At 43.9% G+C, this 26333-nt stretch overlaps 1 protein-coding gene across 1 annotated transcript in view; it reads left to right on the forward strand.

The window, feature by feature from the left end:
- Positions 1-1123: 1123 nt before the first annotated feature.
- Positions 1124-26333, forward strand: part of chrnb1 (cholinergic receptor, nicotinic, beta 1 (muscle)) — a gene marked incomplete at both ends in the record, with an annotated part of 87150 nt that continues 61940 nt past the window's right edge. Inside the window, 8 exons of the mRNA XM_083640130.1 lie at positions 1124-1184; positions 4047-4180; positions 9344-9388; positions 11290-11399; positions 16372-16480; positions 16650-16794; positions 17872-18057; positions 21402-21625. Of these exons, the coding sequence (XP_083496256.1) occupies positions 1124-1184; positions 4047-4180; positions 9344-9388; positions 11290-11399; positions 16372-16480; positions 16650-16794; positions 17872-18057; positions 21402-21625 (1014 nt within the window). The remainder of the gene's footprint in view (positions 1185-4046; positions 4181-9343; positions 9389-11289; positions 11400-16371; positions 16481-16649; positions 16795-17871; positions 18058-21401; positions 21626-26333) is intronic.

Genomic DNA, 26333 nt, shown 5'->3' on the forward strand with positions numbered 1-26333 from the left:
ATTTGCGGCGACCAATCAAATGAGTTCAGTGCGTGTTCATCCCGGCCCATACTAGTAAAAAAGTGATGGTCTTGATACAACACGGTGATGTCAGGACGTCCGTTTGCTGGGTACATTCAGACTTCTTTATTGAGCCAGTGGATAGATAGATAGATAGATAGATAGATAGATAGATAGATAGATAGATAGATAGATAGATAGATTTTTATTTCTGTCATGCACCATATTCAAGGTGCCCAGCCCGTCTAGGCTTACAAGACACAAATCATTCAAGTTCAACAATACAAACAAATCAACAAACAAGCTACAAAACACTCAAACATAAACAAGACAGAGTTATATATTCAGATGAACAGCTTCTCCATTCTGAGTTTCCAAGCCCTCCCAATAAACCTGGCCAAACTGAAGACTTCATCTCTGAACAACCATTCCAACTTCGCATCATCTCCTGACCAAAATAGTTCTGGTTTCTTATTTTGCATTAACTGAAATAGAGACAATCTTGGTTCGTCATATAGCGTACAATGAAACAAAAAATGAAATTCATCTTCCACAACACCTAATTCACATACAGTACAAAGTCTCTCCTCCTCAGCAATAGAATTGAACCTGCCAACCTCAATAGCCAAAGGGAGGGTACCCGTTCTCAACTGGGCACATAAAGATCTTCTGGATCTATCCAGGGGTAAAGTAACATAGGGTTCTGGAGTGAACATATTTTTAATTTGAACATATGTTGCCTCTGCTGAGTTGCCTCTGCTGACCATTAGAAATAATGCAGGTTTAAGGCACTTCCGCATTGGCTTCATTTGTCAGAAATGAAGGTTGCCCCTTGCCTGCTACACAGCACTTCGCCTCCCGTCCCCTCCCTCCCTCCCTCCCTCCCTCCCTCCCTGGAGGTAATTGGAGCAGTTGGCAGCAGTTGGCCAGGCCGGCCTGACTGACAGACAACAACAGTGCAGAGTGAACAAACCGAAAGTTACTGTAAGTGTTCCAGTCACGTCCACCCGACAAACGGAAGCAACAGCACCGAGCCTTCTCACCTGGACCGACCAACGGACCGAGCCGAGGACCTGTTGTGTTCGGAGGGGAGGTCTCGGAGCTCTGGGCTTTGTGGGTCGCCATGGAACGCCTGGGTCTGCTCCTGCTAGCGTGCTGCTTATGCAGCCTGTGCGCGGTGGGAGGTAAGACACAACCTGCTATAATATGCAGCTATTTATAATACATTTAGATGAATAGGCTACTATAGCCTAATATCACGTAGCCTGATAGTGATGCCCTAGGGGAAAATACTATAGTTGAGATCACAATTAATACAGAGACCTAAATAAATGTGGGGACACATTGTAAATTTGAAATTCATATTTAAATACTAGGATACTATTGTCTTCTCTGGGACAGTCTCAGTGGCCGACTGGTTAGCGTGTTCGACAAAACAAACAAACGACCTTTTCCTTGGTACCCGGGTTCGATTCCCCCCTACAGCCGTGTCTGCAGGGGGAGGTGACCAGACACTAGCGACCTCAACCCGGGTACTTATAGAGCACGCTAGCCCTTGGCCATTGAGATTGTCCCTTTAGAAAACTATTGTCTTTTTCGTTGGGGGCAGGTACTACAAAGATATGATCCGCAGTGTTTACAACACAGGGCAGGCCTAAAACATGTTTGGTTAACCTGTAGGCTAGGAAAAAGAAGTCAAGTCAAGTCAAATTTATTTGTATAGCACATTTCATACACAGATGCATTTCAAAGTGCTTCACATAAAATGAATGTAGAAGCACTGACAGATATCATAGCAAAGAGACACAAACATTATAGCCGAATGCAACAGCTCAAAAAGTTGCAGCACAGCAACACTAAAGGCAAATACCAAAGTGCATGATTAAAGTTGCCATAAACCTATTTTGTGGAACATGAATGATACGACTGGAGAACAATACTATGAGAATGTTATGACAAAACGGATATCATAGCAAAGAGACAAAATATAGCCTAATGCAACAGCTCAAAAAGTTGCAGCACAGCAATAGGCTACTAAAGGCAAGTAGGCTACCATAAAGTGCATGATTAAAGTCGCCATAAACGTATTTTAAAGAACACGAACACACTAAACCTCCCTATAGGAATATCATAGGAAATATTGTTATAATGATACGACTGGAGAACAAGTAAGGGTTAATGCACGACGAGGTGTCCATTATCAGAAATTAATGGACGACGCGGAGGCGTGAACCGCCGAGGACGGTCGCTTCCGCGAAGTTCATTAATTTCTGATAATGGACACCTCAAAGTGCATTAACCCGCTTATACATACCATGGTCACTTGCCAAAGAAACAAAACAAGACCATTCATTTATATTTTCATGCATTTTGCAATCAAAATCTAGTTTTCATAACCTTGAATATGAGTTGAGAACCGGCGAGACAAAATAGTCCCCTCGGCTGCTGAAGATTAGGCTATCATTGTATAAAATGGCCGCTTAGTGCCTGCATCTGGCTACTAACTACTAACTAATAATTTGGCCAATTGTATGTAACAACATACAAAATAAAACGGCAATGTCTAAGAATGCAACGCCAACTGGCTCGTTTCACATTCCAGGGAATTACGTTAATGTCTGCAGGTCTTATAGACGTAAATGGCGCATGCCACGCTTGGAGTAGACTGAAAACTATCTGAAGCTTTCTATGTTGGAGTCCAGGTATGTTTTACAAGGACGTCTCTCAGTGTGTTGCTGTTAACTGCCCATTTGAACAGACCATTTAGCTAGGTGTACATTATCACTGTACATTATCACAAATTAATGGACACCTTGCGGCCAATCAGAATCGAGTATTCACCCAGACCATGGTATAATACTATGATAATGTTATGACATTCCTTTTTTTCCTTCCTTGTTTTGAGGCAATAGATTTCATAAGTGAGCATTGGCTCCTGGACATCAAACCGCAAAAGGATCATGTTCTTGTGGGATTTAATGCTGTACATTTGTTTTTGTTTGTTTTTTAAGTTGCAGACAGATTGATGGATCGGTCAATTCAAATGACATAGCCCACCGGCTTCCCACCCGCAGACACGGCCAATTGTGTCTGTAGGAACGTCTGACCAAGCCGGAAGTGCCGCTGCCGGGAATTGAACCCGGGTCTCCCCGGTGGTAGGCGAGTGCTTTTACGTCACTGCCTTTTTAACCAGAAGGTTTATTATATATATATATATATATATATATATATATATATATATATATATATATATATATATATATATATATATATATATATATACCAATTTTATATATAATATCCCTCATCCATCACCTTGCTTTGAGTAACTATCTTTAAACGACCATCTGACTTTGCCTCCTTCATTTAATTTCATTTGTTCTCATTTGCAGCACCGTGTACGCCCTACTTGCCCTGTCTTATTTTATCGGCCTCCTTTCCACGTCAGCCAGCCGTGGCATTTACAAAGTCATCCAGAGAGGAGGGAGGGAGGGAGGGAGGGAGGGAAAGGCTCAATGTGAGCCTCCCAAACCACCTCCTTCCCAAACCGCCCCGTTGAGCTGATGGAGGTGCCTCGTCCCTCCGTCGAGCTGATGGAGGTGCCTCGTCCCTCCGTCGAGCTGATGGAGGTGCCTCGTCCCTCCGTCGAGCTGATGGAGGTGCCTCGTCCCTCCGTCGAGCTGATGGAGGTGCCTCGCCGGGTGATCGTTGTCATTTCTTCCTGTCAGGTGTGATGCCGCGGGGCCCACAGCCGTGCCAGACCTGATAAATGTCACGTCACCAGAGCCGCCGATTATAAATGCTTCCAACCTTCCAACACGGGAGGGCGGGGAGTTATGCATGAAAACACAGTGGAACGCAGGCGCTCATGTCCGGGCAGGGTCACAACTTTGTTCGCGGCGCTGCCGTGACACACTTAACAAGGCTGCTACTGGGCTTATACAGCCTTTAGACAGTGTTGCATAGGCGCTAAGGTCTTTAGTTATTTATGTCTTTCTGTTTGAACCCATCATACGTCTCTCTCTCTCTCTCTCTCTTGCCTCCAGGTGCCACAGAGGGCGAGCAGGCTCTGATGAAGGTGCTCTTCAAAAACTATAATGTGAAGGTTCGCCCAGCGCCCAGCCCTTTAGATAGGGTGGTGGTCCGTGTGGGTATGGTCCTCTCCTCCTTTGTTGGACTGGTGAGGGACAACACACACACACACACACACCCACACACACACACACACACACACACACACACACACACACACACACACACACACACACACACACACACACACACACACACGTACAGTATGTAAATTTGTTGCATAGAGTAGAATATAGACAAAGAAACAATTTTCCTTTTGGATATCATTTTCTGAGAATTTCTGCTCTAAATGAAAATATGCCATAGAGCAGAGGTTTTCAAATCGGGAGGCAAGCTTCCCCAGTGGGGCTCCAACCAGTTTCAGGGGAGGCTGAATGAATGGAAGTGCGGAGAAGGGTAGTTATTACATTAGTTATCAAAAGGAGGTCACATAGAATAGCCTAAATGTGTGTGATTTGGTTAAAGAGAGGTACAGTAGTTTTGTGGAATTTTACTTTTCCCACTTTCCCAGAGTCAGAAGTAAAGAAATGCCTTCAGACAGGGATGTTTGATGTATTTGGTGTAGTCTGAAGTATGTCAAACAGAAATCTACCTTGGGTCTGGAGTTCTATGGGATCACATAATCCTAATCCCATGGGCATCCAGGAATTGAGCGAAACTAGGCAAGTAAACTAAGGAGGGGTTCCAAGCCTTGTCTGAAGGCAGGCCCATAGTCTCAGACCTTGAGGCCATCCAGAACAGCATTCCAGAACCTTCCATTAAAGGATTTTATCTTATTTTATTTTATTTTTTACAACCCAGACCTTATTTTCATCTTAGTTTATGTTATACTACTCACCCAGAAGTATCAAAAGAAGTGAAGTCCGCACACTGCATCCACTTAACTCACAGTTTTATTTGTTAGAATGACGTTTCGGTCATGAGACCTTCATCAGTTTCTGATGTTGAGTGGATGCAGTGTGCGGACTTCACTTCTTTTGATACTTCAACGTTACTGCCATTGTTGTCCTGCACCTGCAGCTCCGAGTGGATGTGCGCGCTTTTCCTTTTGTTCATACTACTCACCCAGAACGGAACTTTCTGAAAACCACTCTGTATAAAACGAAAGATATAACCGGAACAGAGGCTGTTCAAAGCATGTATTTACATCCTGTAAATAGCTTATTTTTCTGCCACGCACCAGCTCATATCCTTATTATATCATAGAGACAATGAGGAAATGAACGCTGTATTTACCTTCAGCCAGCGTGTTCACCCTGTCTCCGTTTGCTGTCCGTCACATTGGCAGAGATAGAAGCTCCTGTTTCCCCCGCTCTTCAGTTTGTAATCCACATGACGTTAGTCCGGATCAAATAAATACAGGCAGCCATCGAATTCAAATTCATCGTCCATATTCTCGAAATCCATCAATATTCAACAAATAGAGCAAGAAGTAACATACAAAAGGAGCACAGTAGTATGTAACATGCAAAGACTAACATTTCAAACATGGCCTACTGCAACTTTCAGGTTGCAGAAGGCCATTTAAAACGGACATACCGCAACAATCACAATCACAAGGTGAAACACTGACATGCCTCAAAGACACTTCAGAACACATGCGGACACATTGGTGAGCAACGTTTTCATATTATGTTCATGCGAGGAAAATGCGCCCGGATCGAACACGGCTCTCCGGTGTGACGCCCTCCATCCACCCTGACCACAACACCCATACCAGACTCTATGACGTGTAGAACGTTGATATAGGCGTGTCTAGGAATGTTGATATGCAACATATTTTTGTTCATAAATGTTGACATTCAACGTATTCGTGGTTTGCAGGAATATTTTTATTTTTGTGACCAGGCTGCACACACACTTAGGTATGCTACGTCTCCAGTCAAGGTCATTCTCACTCTTAGGAGGAAGTCACACGTGAGGACCATATAGGTTCTGGAGTAGAACCATCTTGAAAATTGACCCACTTGGACGCTCAATCGCCCTCTGTCCAGAACTAGTTGGCCCTCTAACAGCAGTGTTATTATTAACATTCGCCCAAAGGGGCATCATAAGGTACCGATGGGAAAGACTTCAAACACTCACAGGAAGTATCAGTAAGTGATAGGTCAGTGGAGAGATGTGTGTGTGTGTGTGTGTGTGTGTGTGTGTGTGTGTGTGGGTGCGTGCGTGTGTGTGTGTGTGTGTGTGTGTGTGTGTGAGAGAGAGAGAGGGATAGATGGTTTAAGTCAACCTCTCTCGCTCCCATCCCCCCTCTCCTGTGCCTGTCCCAGCTGTCTCGCTGACATTCCTCCCAGCGTTTTAAATAGAAGGCCTGAATCAGAGGAGCTGAACACCCCCCCCCCCCCCTGCCAGACAATCACAATCACATACACATGCCCACAGAAATGCACACACACATTCATAAACACACACGCACGCACGCACACACACACACGCACGCACGCACGCACACACACACACACACACACACACACACACACACACACACACACACACACACACACACACACACACACATTCATAAACACACACACATTTAGTGTGCAGGAAGTGGCTGACTCTTTTATCTGGCAGTTTGGAACAACTAGTGGAGGCGGGGTGTGTATCCCGCTAATGTGTTTTCCCCATAGACTGTATGAAAATATGGACGTAGCCACTGTGACGTCACCCATTGGTTTGTGGACTCCTGTTTTTAAGCCCCGAGTTTGGCATTTTGACGTCGCCATCTTGGTTATTTGGAGCCAGAAGCAGCTAGCACGAGACCAGGGGTTTCCTACAGAGCCACAGCGCCTCTTGCTATTGGTCCATGCTAGGGATGGGCAATGAATTTTGAATTTTTGAATAATCGTTTTTATTACCAAGATTGACTTTTATTATTGAAAGTTGAAAATCGTTTATTTATTCTTTTTTATTTTTACCGGCACATGTCTCTTTAAAGTGACTACGAGCAAGATTTTCGATTGTTATTAAACAGTCTAAATGTAATATCGATGCCTCACATCTTACCTCTAATAGTAGATGAGACCAACGCCGAGTGAAACGCCGAGTGTTGTCTTGATGATTATAGTCTGTGTGCGGGCCGGGCAGAACAGGGAGTGAAATGAAACGGTTTATGGCAGCCACTTCGGCCATAACCACAAAATTACAAAATTACTTTCAAACAAACTGTTAGAATATAACGAGAGGCGTTACGCCATAGAGACACTGCATGAAATAGGTCACGCCCATCACGGGGGAAATCGCTCCATTCACTCCCATAGACCAGCATCATTTTCCTTGAATTAAACATAGCTAAAAGCTGTTGTGTGGTGGGCTGCGCACACAACAAATGTAAAACAAATCGGCAGTTAAAGTTTTTTTGTACTCCTGTCAAGGAAGTAAGTTGCAGTGTTCATCTTCTGTATATACGATCTTTTGGTGCAACACGCAACCATGCACGCGACATAGGAGAACGCCAGGATTGGAGGGGGCTTTCTGTTTCCCCACGTTTTGGGCGTGGTTTTTGAATGATGACGCTCTCTGCAGTGTCTCTATAGGCTAACGTAGGCTCAGGTCTGGCTGAGTGCCAAAGTCACCCCCTCTCCCTCTCCATGGGATTTCATCCACCATTCATTTTTCCATAAACCCTGTGTAAAATGCTTAGAAAAATTGTTTTACTTGGTCAAAGCAAGCCATTCAACAATACTTAGAATCAGGGGAGACCATGTAACATTTGCTTACTTTTTTCCCGAATTTTGACGAAAAGTCGACTTTGGCCCAGCGAATTTCCAATAGCGTTTTTGCTAGAAAGGCCCATCCCTAGTCCATGATCAGCTGGGCGACCTGTCAATCGCACCCCGAAACATAGTCTCCTTTATCGTCTATCTTACTCTAAATCGGACCATAATAGAGTACCGCAGGGATGACATATTCTTGTAGGCTTACTCAGAAGTTGTAATAGAGAAATAAATGAAATGCCTTGTTATCAAAATAATGATTCATTTTACAAAGTCCCTGCACTTCCTGGTAAAAATGTAAATGGGATTTATGTATGGGAATTTCGGTTAAATGCCGTCTGTGGTTAACAGAAGTTTATGAAACAGCAAACTTTTTTGTTCAGCAAGAAAATCGAAAACCAATCCTTATTTCAAATCAGGACCGCTTATGATTTTCGAAGCGTGTAAATACGTTTTTTTTAACACGACTTTCAGAAAATGCTTCAAAAGTCATAAAAGTGGTCCTCATTTGTGAAGATTACCTTGGTGAACAAAATGTTTGCGGTTTCATAAACTTTTGTTAACCACAGGCCACATTTCAAGCATTTAACCAAAATCTCCTTACAAAAATAGGAACCGGAAGTGCTAACATCCAGGTTTCCCGGACTCATTCTTGCGCTACTCTTTACAAAATGAACATCATGCTGTATTGAAGAAACTATCAGTTGAGAGCATAAACTCACTGATGTGATCTGTGTTCACTCAGTTCATAAATTAAGTGAGACGTTTTGGAGCCAGTGGAGTTGCATTGGAAAGAAAGCAGGTTTAAGTTGGGCTTGGCCTCATTTTTCAGAACCAGAGGTTGCCCCTTGGGACCAACTCCAGTTCTTTTTGCCAGTGCCTTGCTCAGAGGCACTCACAGCAGTATTAGCCCTAGAAAAATATGTGTGTGTGTATATGACCCTTAAAGGGATACACCACTTTTTTGGAAGTTTAGCTCATTTGCCACATCCCCCCAACATAGCCATAACCTTACCGGCACTGTCCGCTCAGTTTACAGTGAGCTACAGTCGTGAAGTTAGTAATTATCGCTAATTATTAGGCTAATGGTACAGCTGTTAAAAATCTGCCAAAACACACATCTCACTGCGCCAAAATACATGTTGTGCTTCGGATACTCACCACACGATGAAATATTAATCCAAAATGCACATAATTGGTCTTTTTGGAGGGAAAAGAGGTAGCCGGCACTACTTTCCAAACATGGCCACCGACCTCTTTTCTGACCTCTTCTATCTATCTATCTATCTATCTATCTATCTATCTATCTATCTATCTATCTATCTATCTATCTATCTATCTATCTATCGTGGAGTGTGTATGTATTTTTTTCTGTTCTATGTGAATCAGTGTATCTGCCTTGCGTAGAAATGGAGTTGCTACTGAAACCACTTTAACAAGGACTACATCCACTGTTGTTTTTGTTACTCAGATTTGAGAGAGAAACACCATTTAGACAAATGCTGAAACTTGACATGTCCTTCCCTCTTTAGAACATGAAGAATGAAGAAATGAGCACGGTTGTTATCATGAATATGGTAAGCTTCTTTGAGCGTCTCCTCCACTTGACAGATGTAGTAGCACTTTGTAGCACTTTTTTACTGCATGCTTTACAGATGTAGCACTTTGTAGCACTTTTTTACTGCATGCTTTACAGATGTAGCACTTTGTAGCACTTTTTTACTGCATGCTTTACAGATGTAGCACTTTGTAGCACTTTTTACTGCATGCTTTACAGATGTTAGCACTTTGTAGCACTTTCTTACTGCATGCTTTACAGATGTAGTAGCACTTTGTAGCACTTTTTTACTGCATGCTTTACAGATGTAGCACTTTGTAGCACTTTTTACTGCATGCTTTACAGATGTTAGCACTTTGTAGCACTTTCTTACTGCATGCTTTACAGATGTAGTAGCACTTTGTAGCACTTTTTTTACTGCATGCTTTACAGATGTAGCACTTTGTAGCACTTTTTACTGCATGCTTTACAGATGTTAGCACTTTGTAGCACTTTCTTACTGCATGCTTTACAGATGTAGCACTTTGTAGCACTTTTGTACTGCATGCTTTACAGATGTTAGCACTTTGTAGCACTTTCTTACTGCATGCTTTACAGATGTAGCAGTTTGTAGCACTTTCTTACTGCATGCTTTACAGATGTAGCACTTTGTAGCACTTTTTACTGCATGCTTTACAGATGTAGCACTTTTTACTGCATGCTTTACAGATGTAGCACTTTGTAGCACTTTTTACTGCATGCTTTACAGATGTAGCACTTTGTAGCACTTTTTACTGCATGCTTTACAGATGTAGCACTTTGTAGCACTTTTTACTGCATGCTTGCTGCTCACAGAATGTGCAAGGAATGAACTTCCAACTGTGTAGCAATTACTCATTTGTTTACATAATAATATAATGCATATTTAACTGTCAGTGTTTTTCTGCTGTAGCCTAGTAATACTGGCTACTTGCATGATGGGGGAACTCCTTCAGTGGATACAGAGTCGCCATGTTCACACTGTGCAAGTTAATACATTCTAACCGTTTCGCATCATCTCTTGACTAACCGAAGTGGCAGCGAGTTTATTAACATGAGACCTGGCGGAGCTCGCGTAAAGCTGAAATACCAACACACTACACACCACCCACTGAGCGAGAACACTTGGAATAATAATGATACCACACAGTTTACGCAAAATGAAAAATTATGCAAATGTTGTTGACATTATGCATGGACAAATGCACAGGAAAATCGTCCCTACGGCAACTAATGACAACAGTGGGGAAATGTGAAATAAATTGATGAAATGACAAACTGCTTTCGTTTGTAATTGCAAAGTCCCCCCCCACCCCGTCTGTATTTTTCTGTTTCTCCCACTTCATAATTGCTCTTGTTTCTCTCTCTCTCTCATTTCCTCGTTTGTCTGTGTTGGTGTGGTTTGTTCTCTCTGTACCGTTCACAGTGTAACGAGCACAGAGTAACTCAAACCCTATGGTTCATACTAGGAATGCACCAATATGAAAATTTTGGCCCATACCGATTTTAACATTGCTGTTATGGCCGATAAGCGATATTTATCGATGTCAATATCATCATGTATAAAAACAAGTTTCTATCATAATCAGAATTTGTACATACTGAAAAACACATGGAATTTCTTTATTTCCAAAACATTTGGAAAAACCATAGATTTGTTTCCTCTAAATATGAAAATTATTTTAATTAAAGTTATTTTGCTCATCAGGTCGAGATCGATATATAAAAAAAAAAAATTGTAACATGGGCCGATACGATATATACCAATATGATTGTCGATATATCGTGCATCCCTAGTTCATAGTGTACACACAGACACACACACACACAGACACACGCATGCAGGCACGCACACACACACACACACACACTGACCCTTGTCACTCTTTTTTTTATTAACAGGAATGGACAGACCATCGGTTGTCATGGAAACCTAAGGAAAATGATGGGATTGAGGTGTTGCGTATACCCGCCGCCAAGGTTTGGCTGCCTGACATCGTCCTCATCAACAAGTAAGCAGCAACACTGCTATTTGCCTTGCTATTTGGGGGGCCTTGGCATGGAAAACTTTGGGAACCCCTGCTATAAACTGCCCTTTACTGCAGCCAGTGTTTTTCCCCACCGCGGCCTGTGGAGTGAGTCGCCTGTTGATATTGTCGATCAGCACCGCCCTCTCTTTCTCAGTCAGGTCCAACCTGTCGAGGATGGAAGGATCTGATACAGCCTGTTTGAAGACATCGTAGGCTCCCTTTACTGGTCGCTTGTATTTTTCATCGAAGACCCAGGCGGTTCGCTGGAACCCATTTAATGGACATAGACAATGGAAGGGCATTTGGGTGGGTGGTCTGGTTAGGTTTAGGCTTGCGGAGGGTCTGGTGAGGGTTCCCAGGGGTCTCCCACCCAGGGCTCGGAGACCCCAGGTTTATCCAGTAAATGGGCTTTTTCAGGTAACCTGTGCAAGCTGGGTTAAATCCTAAAGAATGGGGAATTGTTTATGCAATTCTTTTCCGTTGAATGGAGGATTCATAAGGAAGAGAGTGAAACGAAGGAATTTGATTGGCTGTTGACAGAATTCGAATTAAGGAGAGAGTGAAACAAAGGAATCTGATTGGCTGTTGACAGAAATCGATTGAAGGAGAGAGTGCAACAAAGGAATCTCATTGGCTGTTAAAGAAGCTAAACTTCTCCCTATCAATTTACTCGGTCAGGCTAGGTATAACACTGTAGAGAAGTAATGCTCATCCTATAGTAGCCTACTTGGGCTCTATCTTCCCAAAAGCGCTAATTTAGTGTTTGCGCTCATTTAACGCCGTGCGCAATGCAAATTGAGGGCGGACACAAGCGCATGCCTGTGATAATTGTTCTGGGCATTGGCTGCCCCATGCCAAAGCAGGCGTTTCAGCGCTAAAATTTGGGATTGATGGCATTACCCTATCGTCAGCAACGCACAATTACTTTGTGCTAAGAGCTTTGAAAAGGACCTCTTACGCGCAAATACCTCTCTGCGCTGGGTGCGCTGCACGGAGATTACGGCTGCACTCCCAGCGCAGAGAGGTATTTGCGCAGTGGAAAGTGGAATTCCTTTTGGATATGTCATTACGCACAGCCTTGCCACGCCAAGACATCAAATTATGCTGCTAAAATTGGGTATTAGCAGATAATTCAGTGAGGCAATCAACTATAATTCACTGAGAAACTTTTATCACATCGCAAAGAGGGAAATTAATTGAGAAAACTTGTTGGACAATGGACATAGGCTATTTACCTTCATAACCCGAAGGGTCGTTGGCACCACAGACAATCTGTTAATAAGCTCCCTCTGTCCTCGCACGAGTGAGTACACTCTATTACGCATGGAGATAATTACAGCATATTGCATGCCTCGCACAAACAGCCATTACAAGACGGGAATCTGATTGGTTTTGATTGACGTAATGCCCAGCCTTGCCTGGCCACGCCTGTGAATAATTCTGGTAGTTAAGACCGCCCAAATCCCGTTTGCGCAGGCATTTTGGGGCGCAGATGATTTTGGCACGGCTCTAATTTGCGCTTGCGACAGGTGCCGTGAACCTTTCCGCATCCCGGCCGAGAATTGCATCCCCAACATATTTCGGGGCTGTTTTAACTTAGAAATCAGGGAGGTCACGTCTACCAGACAATTATATCACTTTTAAACAGTTAAATTTCTGTATAAATCATTACAAGTAAGTATGCTCCCGTGAGGCGGGGATGCTTTTCTTTGCTGCTCGGCGGGGGAGCAAAACTCGGCAGAACACCTGGTGGACGGCGCAAGGCGGAACGATATCTTCCGTGCCTTAAGGCACGCGCAAACAGGTGCTCAAGCGCTATTAGGGGATAGCGCCTGTCGGAAGATAGAGCCCCTTGTCTCTTATCAAGTCTTACTAATTCTGAGTCTGTTGGTAGTGGAGACAGCCAATGGTAATTGTGCATTAAAGCTGTTAGTATGCCAATGCAAAGCAACAGCGTGTTGATGCTCGACTACGATGACCATGGCAGGCCAAGTACAGGCACAGTGTGCGGCTGCAGGGGAAAGCCTCTACATCAAAGCACCCCAATGCAAAGTTTAGATATTTGATGGCTGCGTTTATGTCCTCAGCTGCTTTAGGCCATTATCATTCACTGCAAGTGATCAGTTGAATGCAGTTTTCAAGTACCATCCTTTTTTCCACAGTGTGAGTGCACTCTCGACTCACTCTGTCTTACACACAAACACACACACACACACACACGCACACACACACACACACACACAACCCTGCATCGCTCATTGTAGAAGCCCCCCATTAACTCCACTGTAAATATCCGCGCTGCTCCATTCATCAACACTTTATAGGCAATTAAGCAGCACGGCTTCCCAATAACACACACACACACACACACACACACACACACACACACACACGCACACACACCCGCACAAATGCAAGAGCGTGTGTGTGCCTCTCTCTAGTATGATCAATGTTGGTAATGTAGCTCTCCCCAACACCTTCACAGGGACAGGGTTTTAGGAGGGGTGACTTTAAGGACGCGCGTTTCCTCCCCGTTAAATTGACGGCGTCATAAACCCAACGACTTCACCCTGACAGACTGCTAAATCTGGGTCTAATTGACTTGATGTCTCTGTTGTGTATTGTCTTATCAGCTTAACGACCACCACAACTCTGTATCCATGCCACGTTATAGTGCTGCACTTATAAGGCAGGTTGGGCCTGTGGTTCGCTGGTGTACTATGACATTTTATCCAGCTAACAAGTGTGATTTGGAAGGGGGGGTTTATGGGATTGCAGCTCATCAAATATCGATGCACTACAGTATGTTGGACTGCAATGATCTGATTATTGACCTTATTCTAAATAAGACAATATTCCGATGAAGGTGCTGCTTACATGAGTTGCTTATAGAATAGTCCATTCGTATTCCCGTTTACATGCGAAGAAAGATGCCCGCATGACGTCCCTGTATGCTGTGTCGGAGGTTAATTTGGTCTTACGTTGACTATTGCTTACTCTGACCAGTGTTGGGCAAGTTACTTTCAAAATGTAATATACTACATATTACTAGTTACTTTCATTTGAAAGTAATAAGTTACTTTACAATATTACTTTCTGAATGACAGCAAAATGACATGGCCGCCCCGGAACATCCCAAAAAAATATTTCAACCGCCTTGAAGTCAGTTTTGCATAAAAACACACAGTTTGATTAGGAAATGATTGAATATTTTTTGTGCTTTCATTTAATAAAATGTAACTCAATTTGTAACTTGAGTTACTTGACAAGGTAACTGGTATAATATTACTGAAATCCTATAAGTAATAAGTTATATTACTGAGTTACTGCTAAAAGTAATATATTACATGTAATATGTTACTTTTGTAATGATTTACCCCCAACACTGACTCTGACTATGACCTTATATTCCAGTTAAGGTCATCAGAAAATGCTGTTTAGATGGCAGTGTCTTATTCAGAGTATTGTCTTATTCAGAGTATTGTCTTATTCAGAGTATTGACTTATTCAGAGTATTGTCTTATTCAGAGTATTGTCTTATTCGGGTTAATATTGGAATATTGTAGTCCAGTTGTAAACGTGTGTTGACGGGAGAGTCAGAGCAGTGTGACAATAATCATCATCATGACACATGGTGTTTTTCTACCCAGAGTGCTTACAGTGAATTTGGTCCAGAGCTGCAAGCTGTGTCTACATGATTAGATTGTAAGTAATTTCTGCTGTATTGGGCAGAGTACTGTACAGTAGGGAGACATGCAACCAAGGTCAGGTCAGATTCAAACCTAGCACGTTGCAATTATATGGTATGTGCCTTAATAGTAACCTAATTGGACCCTCTTACTAGACTTACGGGTCAAACGATAAAGTCCCACAGGGGGCCAACTCACCCTCGAGGTGCTTGGTCTTACTCAAGCGGTATTCATTAATTGATGCTTTTCCTCTATCCGCTTAGATATTTTCAGGGTCACAGGGGGCTGGAACCTCTCCCAGCACACAGCAGGCAGATAGACACCGCGGCGCGGACAGGTTGTCAGTCCGTCACAGGACACAGGACAGACAGACAGACAGACAGACAGACAGACAGACAGACACTCACATGTGACTGTGGGAGGCAGATCCTAACCCCCTCTTGTCGCGAGGTGACAGTCCTAACGACTCAAGTGCCAGTTCAGGCCAAAGGCAAGTGACACACAGTCAGCTGTACTTGGTGTGTGTGCCTCAGGTTGGCGCTGCATGTAGTTCACCCAGTAGGCCCCCAGATGGAGCCAGTGGGTGGGAACATGTCCTTCTGTCACACTTAGAAAGAAAAAAAAACTTCCATGCACCGACTCGGGTAGATTTCTGATGGTGCCTGAAGACTGTAGTTGAGCAGCAGCATATTGAAGCAGTAAGCAGTGATTTACACAGTGATGTTAGAACAGCTAAGAGGTGGTTAGTGTGCACGATGTGAAGTGGAGACACTGTAAAAACGCGGCATGGCTTATTGCTGTTGAAAGTCGGTAAAGGAATGAAATGAACTCAGCTCCCGCTTGGAGAACATTTGACAAAGCTATCATCTTAAAAGTCTTTTCGATTGCAGTAGCCTTTATATGGCAGTGCAATAACTAGCGAGTTATGTCATGTCTTCTGCCCAGCAAGATGGTGCCTGTCTGTGTCTGAACAGTCGCTCTACAAAGTAGATTCTATGTTATGGCTTCAACACATAAGTAGCTGTGAAGATGTGGTTCAGTTAGCACATTAATACTTAAATTAACTCATAATGTGGTCAAAGGTGATCCGGATTTTAAAGGTTTTGATTGAATGAGATTTAGCCAATCAACGGAGTATCAAAATGCAATGATGTCACTTGACCTCCCTCTCCCTCTCTCCCTCTCTCTCCCCCCTCTCTCTCTTTGTGTGTGTGTCTCTCTCTCTCTGTCTTTCTCTCTCTCTCTCTCCCTCCCTCTCTCTGCAGTAATGATGGAAAATTTCATGTGGCCCTCCGTGTCCATGTCCAGGCCTACAGCAATGGCAGAGTGACCTGGACTCCCCCTGCCCTGTACTGCAGCTCCTGTGGGGTCAAGGTGAACACATACACGCACGCACGTGCACACGCACACCCACACACACACACACACACACACACACACACACACACACACACACACACGCACGCGCACACACACACACACACACACACACACACAGACGCACAAACTCATTTGTCTCCTTGTACCTTTACTCCCCACCCAGGTGACGTACTTCCCGTTTGACTGGCAGAACTGCACCATGCAGTTCCGCTCCTACACCTACGACTCGACGGAGATCGAGCTGCAGTACACGCTGGACGCCAAAGGCAACGAGATCCGGGAGATCCAGATGGACGAAGCCTTCAGTGGTGCGGATTTGGGAGGGCGGAGAGAGGGCAAAGACAGGTGTAGCAAGGAGGGGACGGAGGGAGGGATAGAGAGAGAAGACTGACTGCAGAGTCTGAGAGATCCTCCACAGTGGAGGCACTCATGATCGAGAGATGAGGTTACAATTTGGAGGATGGGATATGGGGGGGGGGGGTGTTCAGAGTTCACGTTTTCCAACTCTTTTGGCCGATTGCCGATACCGATATGCACGACTTCTTCCCCACCCAATTTCAGAGAACATCAAGTCTCTCCTGTAGTGGAATTAACACATCATTATATGCCTACTCTTATCATGATGGCCCACTGGCAGATGCAGACATAAATACAATGCTTTTCAAGATGTACACATTCACTGGACAAAATAAGAATCTACTTCAACTGAGCTAAAACATGATTTTTTTTAATGTAACATTTTCTTTCAAAGAAAACTGTAAGACTCATCCTACTTAAACCAGCTTGGATGATATCGACCTGTCATATTGGCAGAAATACGATACGATGACGTGCCAACATCATTGCGGATCCCTAGTTCAGCGAGGAAGCGAAGCCAGTAAGAAGTGAATGAAAGAATGAGGGAGGAAGAGTGGGGGCAGTGGGTGGCGGAACTAAGTAAATTGTAGAGGGATTGATTTATGCAGGAATTAAATATTCAATAGATAATAACATGTTTAACCAGTCAGTTTTAGTTTTAGTTTATATTTTAGAGGAAAAAGTAAAAGTGCAAAAACAGATGCCGTTAAAATAGACAACTGAAATTTGTTGGGCCTCATTCAGCTGTTTTTCGACAGTGTGGTAAAATGATTTGTAAAGTAGCTGCGAACAAACTGCACAGTTACTGTTACTGTGTTTATTTTCCTTCATTACTTCCATCTCATTAGTTACGTCCCTCTCGCTTTTGCCTGAGGCTTGAATATTCCAGAGACTTTTTTTTTAACGTTTTCTACTCTGTTTGGGCCCTTGTAACAAATACATATCGGTTACTCGTGTTGTCATGGAAACTGTAATTATGCTGCACTCCTGCGTAAGTGTTCACTGACGACATGTAAACGTTTCCCCAGAGAGCGGCGAGTGGTACATCAGGCACAAGCCCAGCAGGAAGAGCATGAACGACGACCTGTACGAGGACATGACCTTCTACCTGATCATAGAGAGGAGGCCGCTGTACTACGTCTTCAACATCATCATCCCCTGTCTGCTCATCACCGTCATCGCCATCTTTAACTTCTACCTGCCTCCTGATGCAGGTACAGACTACACATAGTACTGTCTGCTACTTTAGAATTAACTTCTACCTGTAGCTGGTTGTAGATATCTGAATGTAAATGGGTTCTATTGATATCCACAAGTCTCCCCTGTACAGATAGGGTAGCACCAGGTGAATTTGATGGCCCGGAAAATCGCCCTCTTTTTCACAGCCTAATGTTGGCAGGCAAGTTACAAAAAACCTTGTGCACACAGCAGCATGAAACTGAGACATTTAACTGTGTAAATAGAGGTGGAGAACTTGTTTTTCATCGTTTCTTCCTGCAGTGTGAGTCCAGCCTTGGACAGGGTGCCCTGTAAGACCCTGCTGCTCCCTACAGGCACACACTGCTTGGCCCAGCGTAATGACTGCTCTGCCCCCTCTCTCTCTCTCTCTCTCTCTCTCCCTCTCCCACCTGCCGTCTCTCTCGCTCTCCTGCCTCTCTGTCTCCCCCCTCTCTCTCTCTGTGTCTCCCACCCCTCTCTCTCTCTCTCTCTCTCGCTCTTTCATGCCTCTCTCTCTCTCTTTCATGCCTCTCTCTCTCTCTTTCATGCCTCTCTCTCTCTCTCTCTTTGTGGGAATCCTCAAGGTCTCTGCCCATGCACAGCTGTGCAGACATGCATGGCCAGGCGCACATGCCTTTGCTCCATGAGACATAGACAAACCACGGCCATTAAAGTGGTCATTGTCAAGCTCCTCGTCAATGCTGCCGTGTTTCTGCAGCATTGCACTTCCCAGACATCAGCTGTCAATCAAACTGTGAGGTGTCTTTCCTTGGATTGTCTGCGGGGGCTTTTTCCCCCCAGTGTTTTTTTATTATCCTTTTTTTTCTTTCTTCCACACATAACAGACCTACAGCAATATGACGGCACAATGCATCCTTACACAAACAAAAGAAAAGACAAAAATAAAAGAAATAAAAATGAGCAACAACACGCAAAGACGCAAATTGATTGAGGACTTTTGCTGAAAAAGACCAGTTTAAAACGGCAAATGTGAAAGTTTTGCATGCCGTAAGTATCGGGGCGAATCACTATTCTATCAATCTGCGATCGAGAGTAGCAAGATGGATATTGAAAATGTCATGTTATTTACTTTAAAGGTGCACTTTAGAGATTGTGTGTGTGAGAAGGAAATGCCTCTGCTTTGACAGAGAGGGAGTCCACGCCGCTATATTACACATCATTATTTCCTGCTTATTAAGTGCAATTATCAAGTCTAACCATTCTGTGGTGAACATGTTTTACAAGTGACCAGTGAACACAGCAGAGTGACCAGTGAACACAGCAGAGTGACCAGTGAATACAGCAGAGTGACCAGTGAACACAGCAGAGTGACCAGTGAACACAGCAGAGTGACCAGTGAATACAGCAGAGTGACCAGTGAACACAGCAGAGTGACCAGTGAACACAGCAGAGTGACCAGTGAATCCAGCAGAGTGACCAGTGAACACAGCAGAGTGACCAGTGAACACAGCAGAGTGACCAGTGAATACAGCAGAGTGACCAGTGAACACAGCAGAGTGACCAGTGAACACAGCAGAGTGACCAGTGAACACAGCAGAGTGACCAGTGAACACACCAGAATGACCAGTGAACACAGCAGAGTGACCAGTGAACACAGCAGAGTGACCAGTGAATACAGCAGAGTGACCAGTGAACACAGCAGAGTGACCAGTGAACACAGCAGAGTGACCAGTGAACACAGCAGAGTGACCAGTGAACACACCAGAGTGACCAGTGAATACAGCAGAGTGACCAGTGAATCCAGCAGAGTGACCAGTGAACACACCAGAGTGACCAGTGAATACAGCAGAGTGACCAATGAACACAGCAGAGTAACCAGTGAACACAGCAGAGTGACCAGTGAACACACCAGAGTGACCAGTGAATACAGCAGAGTGACCAGTGAATACAGCAGAGTGACCAGTGAACACACCAGAGTGACCAGGGAACACACCAGAGTGACCAGTGAATACAGCAGAGTGACCAGTGAACACAGCAGAGTGACCAGTGAATACAGCAGAGTGACCAGTGAACACACCAGAGTGACCAGTGAACACACCAGAGTGACCAGTGAATACAGCAGAGTGACCAGTGAACACACCAGAGTGACCAGTGAACACAGCAGAGTGACCAGTGAATACAGCAGAGTGACCAGTGAACACACCAGAGTGACCAGTGAACACAGCAGAGTGACCAGTGAATCCAGCAGAGTGACCAGTGAACACACCAGAGTGACCAGTGAATACACCAGAGTGACCAGTGAATACACCAGAGTGACCAGTGAACACAGCAGAGTGACCAGTGAATACAGCAGAGTGACCAGTGAACACAGCAGAGTGACCAGTGAATACAGCAGAGTGACCAGTGAACACAGCAGAGTGACCAGTGAACACAGCAGAGTGACCAGTGAATACAGCAGAGTGACCAGTGAATACAGCAGAGTGACCAGTGAACACAGCAGAGTGACCAGTGAACACAGCAGAGTGACCAGTGAACACAGCAGAGTGACCAGTGAATACAGCAGAGTGACCAGTGAACACAGCAGAGTGACCAGTGAACACAGCAGAGTGACCAGTGAACACAGCAGAGTGACCAGTGAACACAGCAGAGTGACCAGTGAATACAGCAGAGTGACCAGTGAACACAGCAGAGTGACCAGTGAACACAGCAGAGTGACCAGTAAATACAGCAGAGAGGTTTTGGCCACTCAGCCTCACTTAAGATGGGAAATGAATCTTCCATTAGTCATTAGCTGCTGCTCAAAGAGTCGATCTCAATCAGTTGGAGTTCGGATAGACCTTGTCTTGGTAAAGACTAGACTGATTTACAGAGCCGTATTTTAGAAATTCATATACAGCTGCTGATTCCGTTGCGACCAACCCCCCCTCCCCTCCTCAAAGATGATGGTCTGTTGGTCTTTGCTTGGCTACAGAAGCCTGTAGTCCAGACAAAAGCTGGGTGTTCCATCTCTCCATGGTCTCCATCTCTTCTATACTCGTTTAATTTCAATTATAAATATTCATCATGGACTAATGAGTCCTAAACCCTCCAATGATATTATAGGATTTTAAACTTTTAGTTAGGCTATGAGGCATAGCTACATATCAATTCCATAAAGTAAATAATCACTTAAATAGGCTTCATGTGGGTGAACTATGCCTTTAAGATCGATATTTAATTGGTTTTGATTTTAAAGCCTCAAGCCAATAAAAACGACACATCTTGATGAGTTTTGATATCTGCTGGATGTACTCAAAATGCAATGGTTGCCCAGGATCTTTCCCACATGCAGTACCTGATGTACTTGCAAATCATTCGTGGTTCTCCTCTCCCCCTCCAGGAGAGAAGATGGGCCTCTCCATCAACGTGCTGCTCACCCTCACCGTGTTCCTGCTGCTGCTGGCCGATAAAGTGCCTGAGACCTCGCTGGGCGTGCCCATCATCGTCAACTACCTCATGTTCACCATGATCCTGGTCACCTTCTCAGTCATCCTCAGTGTGGTGGTGCTCAACCTTCACCACCGCTCCCCCAACACCCACCAAATGCCCATGTGGGTCCGCAAGGTGAGTAACCTAAGCATGAAACGGCATACGCTAACGGGAACACGCTCACAGGTTCTCATCCAATCCAAGTGCACATTTGTTTCAGTCAGGGGTTTTAAAGCTGCAGAGATGGGTGACTGTTTAAACTTTGAAATGTGACTTTAGCTCTTCTACAGTATGTTGCATGGCAGACATATTCAATGACTCTTATCAAAGTATAATTTATTCCTAAAAGTTCATAAACAATCACAGTAAAAAAGAAAAAATACAAATCCTCATTTACATACATATACAGAGTAACATTAAAATACAGATATAATATATATTCGTTCAGCCTTTCCTAACATACAGTATGTGTGTAAATCATGGAAACAAAGGAGGCAAGACTAAATGTGATTTTCATACAAATATGGTACCCAGAAACAATTCAAACCTGCCATTTTAAAATGTAAGAATATACAGTTGCTTTTTTGTATGTGCTCTCCACATAAATTAGATTGAAAAACACAGAGTAGCCTATGCAAGATTTCCAGAGTAAATGTATTTATTGAACAGTTTTAGATTACAACACAGTGTCAGTGTTATATGCATGAAATCAAAGCCTGTCTTTAGATATACAGTACATGTGTTGTAGGTTTTGCCTCAGTCTTCACAGAGGGAAGAGGAGGAAGCCACCGAATATGGTAGGTTTATCGTCTCTACCAATAAGCCTGTAGCCAGATGCGATACGTGTGTCTACTATGTCCCTGGCCTCCAGCTCGAGAATCAATGCACCAGATACATACTTATCACCTCCATAGTTTCCTGTCCCTCTTGACATAAGTTGATGGCCATTCTTAAAGAGGAGAAACTCATGGTAATAGCCAGAGCGGTCATCCATGCCATCAATACTGAAATAGTAGATCCCTTTCACTGGTGCTGTGAATGCACCTGTGATGGGCCTATAGGCGTTACCAGTGTTGCTGATGACATTGTTGTGGACAACTGTTGTCAGAGAGCTGACTGGTCCTATTGTGTTCTGTAACGCAGCAGAGAAGGCCACTTTTAGTCTGTCAGCATTGTCTCTCTCCAAAGCCTCCACTCGACTCTCACTGGAACTCAGCCTGGCTTCCAAGGACGTCATCTTTGCTGCTTGTTCTTCATCTCCTGCTTCAACAGTCATCAATCTGGTCTTCAAGGCTGAGGTCTCTCGCTCTAGGGCCTCCATCTTGTCCTCCATCGCATGCACTTTGTACAGCAAAACTGCATTCACTTTCTTCACGTCTTCCACTGTGGCTTTCTGGTTCAGAAGTTCAGTCTTGGTGATACTTAGCTCCACTGTTTGCTGTGCAGAGTCTCTCCGCAGGTCTTCCACCAGGCTCTTCTGACTTTGAAGCTCAGCCTTGGTGGCGCTCAGCTCCACCCTCTGCTCCACCACCATGTCTCTGAGCTCCCTCAGCTCAGCCCAGACATCATGTCATGTGTGAAGGTCTGGTCTGCTGAGGTCCCAGGCAGACACAGCAGCAACATCAGCTGAGCTACAGCAGCCCTCATTGTGAAATAAGGTCTTAGAAGGTGGAATGGAGCTCTATGGGGCTCAGTCTCCTGTTTTATGTTCACTGGTCACTGTGAGTCAGGCTGTGAGAAATCTAACACGTGTCCCATGGGTGCAATGTTACAGAGAGGGGTCAGTTTATCATCATACAGTAGATTTGAGGTTACATGAAAGGGGTCTACAGTTCTGCATGGGCTTGACATTTAGGCCACCATCCTTTCTACCTTGTTGGTATCGTAAGAGTTGATAGTCTTTCAAATGAACAAAGTGGTATATTTTATGTAATTATATCCAGCATATTCCCTGAACCCTGGCAGGTGTCCTGAATGGAATGTTCCAACAGCAGAGCCAAGGGCAGGGTGGAATTGAACAGAGATTGGCTAAACATGAATTACTGCCATTCTGATTAGGTTATCTGGTTTTGATTCTTTAAAGGTCCCCATACGATGTACAACTGGATTCTCCTTGTCTCTTTGACTATAAAGGAGTTGGATGTGCTATCTAAACATTGTGAAAGTGTTAAAACACACAATCGATATTAGGAAAGCGAGCCATGAGCGGTAACTTTGTGGTGTGACACAAACATTCACTCATTCTCATTTTTGTAAGCCATAACGTCTGTGTAAGTTCATTTCTCAGACATCCAGGTAATAGGAGTTTTAAAAAGAAATTATTTTTTAAAACACTGGACTAAAAAAGGGTAGAAAACAAGACATTGGGTCAGTTGTTCTGCTTATAGCTTCAAGCTTCATGAAACATACTATAATGTGTCGACTCTTAAGTGTTCATTATGTTGTTTTCAATTGTTCTACATACTGTAGATGAAGGAATAACACTAATATTTTATTTATTCTTTTAGCTTTACTTAAAATATATGTAAGTAAAAGGCCCAAAATGGAAACAAAAGAGGCAAGACACAGATTTAGAAAATAAGACTTTCATACAAATATCACTCCCAAACACAAATCAAACCTGCCCTTTGAAAATGTAAGAATATCAGAATCAGAATAACTTTATTGATCCCCGAGGGGAAATTGGGATACAGTATAACCAGTATAACCAGTATAACAATTTAGCATCGGGATTTGATTGTGTGACTGTTCCTTGATTTGTATGTGCTGCACATAAATTAGATTGAAAGACACCAAGACCACGCAATGTTTCCAGAGAAAGTATTTATTCAACAGTTTTCGATTACAACGCAGTGCCAGTGTCATGTAATCAAAGCCTGTTTAGATATATTGTAGGTATTTGTGTCAGTCTTCACAGAGGGAAGAGGAGGAAGCCACTGAACATGGTAGGTTTATCGCCATTAGCAACAAGCCTTAAGCCGTTAATACGAGTGTCTACAATGTCGCCGGCTTCCAGCTCGAGCATCAATGCACCAGATACAAAGTGAGGACCTGATGACGTGTTTGTAGCCCCTCTTCCCATAATGTAGTGACCATTCTTATAAAGGAGAATGTGAACCCCAACGTTAAGTCTCTGGTCCATGCCACTAATACTGAAATAGTAGATCCCTTTCACTGGTGCTGTGAATGCACCTGTGATGGGGCTATAGGCGTTACCAGTGTTGGTGATGACATTGGTGTGGACAACTGTTGTCAGAGTGTTAACTGGTCCTAGTGTGGTCTGTAACGCAGCAGAGAAGGCCACTTTTGGTCTGTCAGCGTTGTCTTTCTCCAAAGCCTCCACTCGACTCTCACTGGAACTCAGCCTGGCTTCCATGGATGTCATCTCTGCTGCTTGTTCTTCATCTCCTGCTTCAACAGCTGCCAGTCTGGTCTTCAAGGCTGAGGTCTCTCGCTCTAGAGCCTCCATCTTGTCCTCCATCACATGCACTTTGTACAGCAAAACTGCATTCACTTTCTTCAGGTCTTCCACTGTGGCTTTCTGGTTCAGAAGTTCAGTCTTGGTGATACTTAGCTCCACTGTTTGGTGTGCAGCGTCTCTCCGCAGGTCTTCCACCAGGCTCTTCTGGCTGTGAAGCTCAGCCTGGGTGGCGCTCAGCTCCACCCTCTGCTCCACCACCATGTCTCTGAGCTCTCTCAGCTCAGCCCAGATGTCGAGTTGGCTGCTCTCTGGTGCTGTGATCAAGTCGTTGCGTGTGAAGGCCTGGTCTGCTGAGGTCCCAGACAGACACAGCAGCAACATCAGCTGAGCTACAGCAGCCCTCATTGTGAAATAAGGTCTTAGTAGGTGAAGTGGAGCTCTATGGTCTCAGTGTCCTCCTTTATATTCACTGATCATGATGAGTCTGTGGGAAATCTAACAGGTGTCCTCAGTGGGTCGGCCACCAGGGGAGAAGGAACAGGTCAGAACAGGTTTGAGGTCACATGAGGACATGGTCTTGGATATATTTACTGTACTTAAATAATTTAATGTCACTCTTTTTCTCTAAAGCCCCAGTTTGGAATTTATTTGGTCAGATACATTTTAAGGATACTTGACAATAGAGAGTTTGATCGTTACATGGAAAATGCATTCTTTTTTTGTCTCTTAAAGGAATAGTTCCCCCAAAATTAAAATTCAGTCATTATCTACTCCCCCCATACTCACCCATAGAAAATCAGCAGTCATCATAATATTAACTTGCACTATAGGCAAGATTTTAAATATAAATACAGCTGTCTTATGACCATAAATCACAGAGTGGGCCTTCAGATTGTGTCATATGAGGGAGTTGGTGGATTGTGAACGTCGGCCTCTTCTCACTGCTACATGCTGCATGTGGGGAACGTCTGATCAGATGTGATTGTCTGCCTCCTGCAGAATATACTGGACTTAGATCACAGTGTTCCTCTCCCTCCTGTTCTCACTGCACTTTCTTTGATAAGCTGTGAAGGTTGACGAGTGACGACATACCTTTAGTTTACCTATATACCTTTTACACCCCTCGCCCACCCTCCCTTTCTCTTTTTTCTGATCTCCTCCCCTCTCCAAGTGTTGTATCATAGGTGCATGACATCATTGCATTAGAGGTTTGAGGTACACAGTGTAAGACATGTCACCAATGTCACATTACCTTGCTTTGTCATTATGCTGTCAGTCAGTGTGTATGGGAAGGGACATGTCTGATGAAGTGCTCTGAGACATTCGAGAATGAACAAAATCTTTTCAATGTCATTTAGTGATTGTCTTTGTTTGGTCAGTTATTTTGCTTATAGCTTCATGACAAACACTATATTAAGTGTT

The sequence above is a fragment of the Poromitra crassiceps genome (genome assembly GCF_964638095.1).
Source record: "Poromitra crassiceps genome assembly, chromosome: 7".
Lineage (NCBI taxonomy): Eukaryota > Metazoa > Chordata > Actinopteri > Beryciformes > Melamphaidae > Poromitra > Poromitra crassiceps.